The sequence below is a fragment of the Budorcas taxicolor genome, chromosome 15, assembly GCF_023091745.1.
Source record: "Budorcas taxicolor isolate Tak-1 chromosome 15, Takin1.1, whole genome shotgun sequence".
Lineage (NCBI taxonomy): Eukaryota > Metazoa > Chordata > Mammalia > Artiodactyla > Bovidae > Budorcas > Budorcas taxicolor.
In genome coordinates, this window is record NC_068924.1 from 45153493 (window position 1) to 45161893 (window position 8401).

At 39.6% G+C, this 8401-nt stretch overlaps 2 protein-coding genes across 2 annotated transcripts; one reads left to right on the plus strand and one right to left on the minus strand.

The window, feature by feature from the left end:
• The first annotated feature begins 4176 nt into the window (after nucleotides 1–4176).
• LOC128059833 (olfactory receptor 2D2) lies at nucleotides 4177–5163 on the plus strand. The gene has a single exon (XM_052652117.1). It carries the CDS (start codon nucleotides 4177–4179, stop codon nucleotides 5161–5163), a length of 987 nt encoding a protein of 328 aa, XP_052508077.1.
• Nucleotides 5164–6488: 1325 nt separating this feature from the next.
• On the minus strand, nucleotides 6489–7436 carry LOC128060386 (olfactory receptor 10A4). The gene has a single exon (XM_052652787.1). The coding sequence runs from the start codon at nucleotides 7434–7436 to the stop codon at nucleotides 6489–6491; it is 948 nt and encodes a 315-aa protein (XP_052508747.1).
• Between the last annotated feature and the right edge of the window lie 965 nt (nucleotides 7437–8401).

An 8401-nucleotide genomic window follows, 5' to 3' on the forward strand; every position in this document is an offset into this window, starting at 1 on the left:
GTATTCTGGTGTTTAGCTCATTTAAAAGGAACTATTGTTGCACAATATGCCTCCAGATCAATAAGAACTTTGGATAGAGCAGGAGGACACAGAAGATGTGCGGATTCCCTTTCCTGCTTTGTCCTTGATCTTGACTTCAGAGATTTTACTGAGCAATTTAACTTGATAACACAATACCCCAGTCTCCGCTATTCTAATTCTGCAACTGATACACCTGCAGCAATTTTCCCCTCAACAGTGAGATGTTTTTACTGGCTTTAACATGCTAATGCGATCTTTTTTTTTTTTGTTTTCTCTCCACTGGATGAGAAAATGCTGATATGATTGTTAGGGGGAGGAAAAGAGAGGGTATGAGTTGAACAAAGGGGATAACTTGGCATATATTGGGAGTGAACTGGTTTAAATCTCTTCATAGATTCGATTTTTAAAATTCAACTATTAATAATTTTGTCCCAACAGTCTGATTCTTACTGCTAAATCTTCTGGCATAGATCTAGGCAAGGTTTTTTCCACAGTGAATTTACCTTATCAAACCACAATTACAATGTCACATTCTTTGTGATGAGGAATTGTGGTTCTCACCTGACGGAAACATAAGCAGAACTTCCATGGGGATTCTTACACTTCTCATGCTTCTGTTGAGCTGGGCATGGAAGACGGTAAATAGGTATGGGAAATAGGGACTAGGTGATTTTGAGTCCAGAAGATCTTGGCCTCAGAAAATAAATTTAGTATATTTTTTTGTTGGTTCCTATGGATTTCCTCAGTATCCTCTTCCTAAAAGAAATGTCAGATTAGACAATGCCTGGTTCTGTGACCCTGTCGTCCTGTTCCACATCCAGTAACACATGTCATTTTTAGAGAAATGAACTTACAATCTGATGTTGAATCTGAGGAAAAGGTACAATAACACAAGAGAAAGATTGACAGTAAACATCATTTTCTTACAAAGGCTTCCTGACCCTAGGGGCAGATATGCAGTCACCTGGGGGGACATTTTCTTTTCCATGCTTGCATGGGAGAATAATATGCTTTTGAAAACAAATCAAGCAAGGTCAGAGTGTAGCCCTCTAATGCTGCACTCTCAGGGCCCATGAGAGCTGCTACCCTTTGACAGTTCACACTCATCTCTGACTCACACTGACCTCTCTGTCTCCTGCTACTTTGGCTCAGGTCAAATCAATTCGAAAAAGGTGAGTTAATTATTTCTGTACCAGGATTTATCTTACTTACTCTAAATAAGGATGATTCAGTTGAGGTCCCTGCCCTCAAACATCTTACAGTCTCTGAGAAAGAAAATAATTTCAATATAATTCATTAAGAGTTATGATGCTATAGGTACACTTATGTATCTAGGATAGACTAGATGTTTGAGAATGTGTGTATTTGTGTATGAGTCTATGTCTGTTTCGTTGGGAGTGACTGGGAGTGGGGAATGGAGAAAATGTGTGAGTCAGAAAAGAAAATTTTCCAAAATAATATTTTTTCCCAAACGGGATCTTGAAAAATCTATAGGAGATGAAGAAGGCATAGAAATTATCAATATCCTGTAACTGGCCATTCAATAAGTTAACCACTGATTGTAGGCATCACTTTGAACTTTGCAACAAGTGTTTAGTTCTATGCTCTCTACTTCTTTGCATCAAAACAGAAAGATATTTGCTAATCATTTAATTTTCCCTGAGATCTAGTCACATGACTGATACAGTTGCACTAATTTCTATTCTGGGAAGGATGTGTGGCAGAGAAATAACTTAAGTCTAAAGGACCCAAACTGAACTATATCCTGGAGACTAAGAACCTATGAAGTAATAACTTCCACTACTGCTGCTGCTGCTGCTGCTAAGTCGCTTCAGTCGTGTCCGACTCTGTGCGACCCCATAGATGGCAGCCCACCAGGCTCCCCTGTCCCTGGGATTCTCTAAATGCGTGACAATTCTGAAAGTATCTATCTTAACATAGCTTGTTCTCAAAATTTATTTTTATATCAGCTGTTTTGACAACAGACTATATTTCCCTTAGAAGCAATTCTATATCATTTTGATGTAAGTAATTTTTAGGTGATACAGACTCACTTGGCCCAGTACATTCATTCATTAAACTATGATATGCTGTGAATCTATGTTGTTCTAGGGACGACTATGGCACTAGAGATGAAACATGACTATAGTTTGGTCCCTCCTATCTGAGGGCCTCTGGCTTTGGGTCTTCTATCTGTATCCCCTTTACTAAGCACGTGGTTGGCCAATAATGCTCAGAAATCAGGTAATTGAATATTGCAGGAGTGTTGAATGCTCAAGGAAAACAATGCTATCTCTACGTAGCTGGCTTATCTGTTAATAGAGAGACTATGCTGAGCAAAAACCAATGAGGTTTAAAAATGCAGTGTGTCCTGGGTATGTGGCAGGAAAAATAGCTAGAAAAGTGACTTGGGATTGGATAAGGAAGACACAAATGACCATCAATCAGAGATGAGATTGTTCTTATTAATGTTTTATTTGTTTGCTTATTATTTCAATGTTGAATTGAAATCTTTCATCATATTGACCCATCTAGAACCATCCAGAAACCTAAGACTCCATTATCTGATAACATAGAATGTAATTACGACTTTTTGAGAAAACTCCTGGGATTCCTTTAGCCCACAACTTCCTAACTTGAAATTCTTCAATTCCATGAGGGTTCTTCAATCTCCTTTGTTTTTACTTTACTGAAATTTCTTTCTTGTTTGGATGTAGCAGTATCCATGACTTTATCACCAACAGAAATTAGAAGTATTTTAAAATAATATTGCAGTTGTTGACGTTACCTCAAAATCTTATTTAGGCTCATCATTTTGAAACTAAGGTGATTATTAGATCTGCCTAAGTTTTAATGTGTTAAAGAGCCACACGTATTATTATATCACATAGTTTTTTTCCCCAAAACTGTTTTGGTAACTGTTTCCTTGGTAATCTTATGCGTTCTATTTGATGTATGTATTTTAAAATTTATTTTTAATGTGAAATCTTAAAAAAAAAAAAACTTTGAATCACCTTTACCAAACACATAAAGGACTGATAGCCCAAAACTTGCATAGAGTTCTAAACTTTAGTCTTAAGTAAATTTCTTTCCTTTCTTTTTTGCAACAGCTCCACAAAAAATTTTATTATTGTTCCCACATTACTGCAAGTGTCTCTAGGCTTTCTAAACAACTCGACTAAAAACTATGTGGTCAAATTATTTTTACTTACTTCATGGAATATAATTTATTGAATAAAGTTCTACGCTATGTCTTTTAAAGAACTCAAAAATGAAAAAGACATAGACACAGTTATCAAAGGAGTTTTTAGTCTCTGAGAAGAGTAGACAGATAATGCAAGACAGATGATAAGGCAATAACAAGCGAGAGATGATGTGCTGGAAGTGGTGGATTAGTGCTGTTTAGTCTGAAACAAACCAGACAGGGTGCCGGCTTAAAATGGAAATTATGTTATAATGGTGTTTTGGAAGTTCACTGATGGCTAAGATTTATATTCAGGAGCTCCAGTTGAAGTGGGGGACAGGACATTCAGAAAGATTATAGCACACCATACAGAGTTATCCCTTGGTTTCCTAGCTCTTTCAAAATAGATTATTTTGTCCAAGAAAAAAACATCAATTCTACAAGGTGCTTTGGTTCTTTTTCTTATACCTTGGTGAGTGACTGTTTTGTTTTGTTTTGTTTTTCAGGGAAGAAACAATAGGAAGATTTGTATGTTTGAGAGACTAAAAAAAAATATCTATACCATCATGAGATGGGGGAGGTGTCACGAGAGCAAAATAAGACTCAAATGTTTTTGCTGATAATAAAGAGATTAAATTTCATGACTTTACAAGTGAATTCAATCTATTGTTTTTATCATTAGAAGTATGCTGTTCAGATAGAGAAGGATGAAGATGATTCTTTCGATCTACCATATGCTTGTCAGATGACACTAGAAATGAATGTACCATCTTATGAAGTATTAAGTTTTGCAACATTGAAAACATTCCAAAAAAGCAGTATAGTCTTTTCCTAACAGCCTAATAAAGGGGATTCTTAAAATGGTTGGTATAACTGGGGGCAATTTCTAAGCCTTCCAGTTCTGAATTGTATAATCTTATAGCCTATATCCAACTATATATACTGTATAGTGACTTCACACTGATAAAACTATGAGACAGACAAATCAGACGCAGGTGACAGAATTCTTCCTTCTGGGACTCTCTGATGACCAACACACCCAACAGCTGCTTTTCACCTTATTCCTGGGTGTCTACCTGGTCACTGTGCTTGGAAATCTGCTTCTCATGTTCCTTATTCAGGTTGACTCTCAGCTTCACACACCCATGTATTTTTTTCTCTGCAATTTATCTCTGGCTGACCTCTGTTTCTCTACCAACATTGTTCCTCAAGCCCTAGTCCACCTGCTATCCAGACAGAAAGTGATTTCATTCACACGTTGTGCAGCTCAGCTTCTACTCTTCCTCATTTTTGGGTGTACACAATGTGCCCTTTTGGCCGTGATGTCCTATGATCGATATGTGGCTGTCTGCAACCCTCTGCATTACCCTAGCACCATGACTTGGAGGGTGTGCATCCAGCTGGCTGTAGGGTCATGGACCAGTGGCATTCTGGTGTCTGTGGTGGACACCACCTTCACACTAAGGCTGCCCTACCAAGGCAGCAATAATATTGCTCATTTCTTTTGTGAAGCCCCTGCAGTGTTGATCTTGGCATCCACAGACACCTACACTTCAGAGATGGCCATTTTCCTCATGGGGGTTGTGATTCTCCTCATACCGGTTTCTCTAATCCTGGCGTCTTATGGCCGCATCATAGTGACTGTGGTCAGGATGAGGTCAGCTGAGGGCAAGCTCAAGGCATTCTCAACCTGTGGCTCCCATCTTGTGGTGGTCATCCTTTTTTATGGGTCAGCAATTGTCACCTACATGACACCAAAGTCTTACAAAGAACAGGAAAAGCTGGTATCTGTGTTCTATGCAATGGTGACTCCCATGCTTAATCCGCTCATCTACAGCCTGAGGAACAAGGATGTGAAGGGGGCTCTGAGGAAAGTAACCACAAAGAATTTCGCATGCAGGTTTGGAGTTTTCCAGACACCAAGAACCTCCTGGTTGTCTACTTCTAAGACTGGCTGAGTAGGTGCCTCTGCAAGACTGGAATATGGTAACTTTCATCCTTGGTACTCATGTGTGGACCCATGCTCCATCCTTTATCCAGCACTCCCTTTGTAGAAGAAGAAGGACAATAATTCATGAAGTATTAGAAAGGATGCTCTGCTTCCTTCTGGTCAGTCTTTTAAAAAAATCACCTGAGAAACACTCCCATTTTATATCAATAAATATATCAATGAATTATCAATAAATTCTTATGAATACTTTACACAAAGCTACGGTGCCCATGTCCCAAGTCTGCTCTTTGCCAAGAGTCTAGAACTGAACTATGTTCACTGACAAAGTCTTAAAGGGGCAGCAAAATTTGTTGAGGGATATGCAAGCTTAAGAAGGACAGTTGATTCCATCCAATCATAATAACATTACTCCCCAAAAAATCTAGAAACAAAAAATCTGGGTTATTCATAGTAGTTTCCCATAATCTGTCCACATCTACTTAACTTGGGATTTTTTTACACCCTTTCTGCCAAGCAACTCCCATATTCAAGGTGGATAGTTTGAGATTAAGGCAGTTTTCCATGTAGTGAATTAGTTTTCCCCATATGAGGCACAGACCAATTATGGTAGCAGAGGAAGTCCTCAAATCATACCCTTCTAAACATGGGTAATTTACAAGCAAATGGTGGATTTAAAGTATCATTTTATTTTCTCTCTTTCTCACTAGAATATAGATTCCATGAGGCAAGAAATTTGTCTTATTCACCCATGTGTCTTCAGGGTCTAAATAAGGTCTTACATATGCTGAATAAAAATTTGTTGACATTTTGAGTTCTTAAATTTTTGAAAGTTTGATTCTAAACCCAAAGATTTTGAAAAAAAAAGTGAGTGAAAGAATGAAGCAAACTCTATTATTTATTATCACAATTATCATTAATTTATCTTCTAAGCAGGAAGATCTTTGAAAGTTACTGGTGGAATTCTTGGATGTACAAAAGAAAATAAAGCAGAAAATTATAAAATGACATGAAGAAGTTCAAGAAAAGTTAAAGCAAATAAGAAATGACAAGAAGTAATGAAGTCGTCAACCACCAGACTGCGAATCTGTGTAAACCAATATAGCATCCTCAGAGACATCGGTACCCCAGTCCCAGAGAATTCTGGGCCTACTGAAGTTCGTTATTGCATCACTCATGTTCTTTCATTCATTAATGGATCCCAATGGAAAGTCCAAAGTCCCAGTGTGTATACTGTGGCTCTTGGAAAGAATAGAGACCAAAGATGTATTTGAGGAACTTGCTTTTCTTTCCTTTGCCTATGTGTTCTACCCCCTCAGTTTCCATCTAAGTCAGTCATAGTTTCTGAAAGCCCAAGGTCCTGCGGATGGCCCGCCTTAGTGCAGCCTTTACTTCACTGTTCCTCAAGCTGTAGATGATGGGGTTCAACATGGGAGTCACCACCGTGTAGGAGAGCGACAGCAGCTTCTTGCTCTCAGGAGAGTTGCTGGACCGGGGTCGAAAGTATGTGAGGATGGCAGTGCTGTAGAAGAGGGAGACAACCAGAAGGTGGGAGGAGCAGGTGGAGAAGGCCTTGCGCTTCCCCTCGGCTGAGGGCATCCTGAAGATAGCGGAGAGGATGCGGACATAGGAGCCCAGGATCAGCAAGAAAGGGAAGAGGATGAACAGGACAGTAGCTGTTAGAGCTTCCAGTTCAAACAGAGAGGTGTCAGCACAGACCAGTGCGATGACAGGGGGGCTGTCACAGAAGAAGTGGTTCACCCTGTTGGGGCCACAAAAAGGGAAGCTGAAAATCCATGTGGTTTGCACAGTAGCCACTGGGAATCCTGAGAACCAGGAGGCAGCTGCCAGCTGGCCACAGGCCCTGCGACCCATCATGATTGGGTAGCGCAAAGGGTCACAGATGGCCACATAGCGGTCATACGCCATGGTGGCCAGGAGGCAGCACTCGGCAGCTCCGAAGAAGAAGAAGAAGTACATCTGGGTAGCACAGCCGAGGAAGGAGATGGTTGTGTCCTGAATAATCAGGGTCCCCAGCATCTTGGGCACAATAACCAAGTTGAAACCTATCTCCAGGAAAGACAAGTTCCTGAGGAAGAAGTACATAGGACTTTGGAGGGCAGAGTCAGCTGTAGTAACCAGGATTATGAGGACGTTTCCCATCAGGGTAACAAGGTAAATGGTCAAAAAAAGGAGAAACAACAGAGTTTGTAGCTGAGAGGACAGGGATGAGAAGCTCACAAGAACAAACTCCCTGACGACTGTCCCGTTTCCCCGCATCATTCCTCTGCTCAGGATTTTATTGGACATTCACACCCCAGGAAGGTGGCAGTCTCCATATGTTATTTAGACTTTGTTACACCCTTAGACAGGGAAATTCCCATGGCCTCATTCCTCATCCTCTTATTATTGTTGGAGCTCAAACAGCTATGCTTTCCAATGTTAAAAACAAGTCTGATTATGGGAGTCACTTGTTTTTTTGAAGAATGTAAACTTTTTTTTCAGACTGAACTGAGGCATACCATATATATCTATACATGTCCTAACTTTTCTTTACTCAATAGAGGATGGTCAAAGACACAGCTGCATTTTTGTCCTTCTATTCTATCTCTCTTCAACAGTCAGTATTGCTAAATATGAAGCCAGGCCAACCATGTCTGAAGAGAAGGGTCTCAATGGCAGAAAGATGGTGAGGGTGTGTTTTCTGCAAAATGAAAGATGGAAGGAGAAAGTCAAGGAAAGTGAGTCAACTATTACCAATGATCCCTGAGGAGGAAACCTGAATGTGTCCCTGTTTGGAGCAGCTCATACTTGGGAAGAGTTCAGTATCCTGGAAGAATCATTCCTAAACTCAATCAATTCTAAACTCAGACATTTCTAAACTCAGACAATTGTAGTTTAAACAAGAAGATGAATAATATAGGAACTGTGGCTTCTCTTGATCACAGGACTAAACCCACTGCTTGTGGATATATGTGATCAGGCAAAGAGAACATAGACTCAAAATACTGTCAGACCATAGAGAGCAGACAGGTATGTTATGTATGAATGCTTTCATCAGCTTCTACTGGTTATCTTGGGTCTTGACTCTCAGGAAATATGAAGCAAATTTTACACATTAATAAAGACCAAATCAAACATGCAAGTGTGACTAATAATGTTAAATCCTGTGAAAAAGAATCAGAAGGTTTCACCATTGATCTACTTCTTATATAATATATTGCCCCCAAATCACTGTAGCCTTTTAT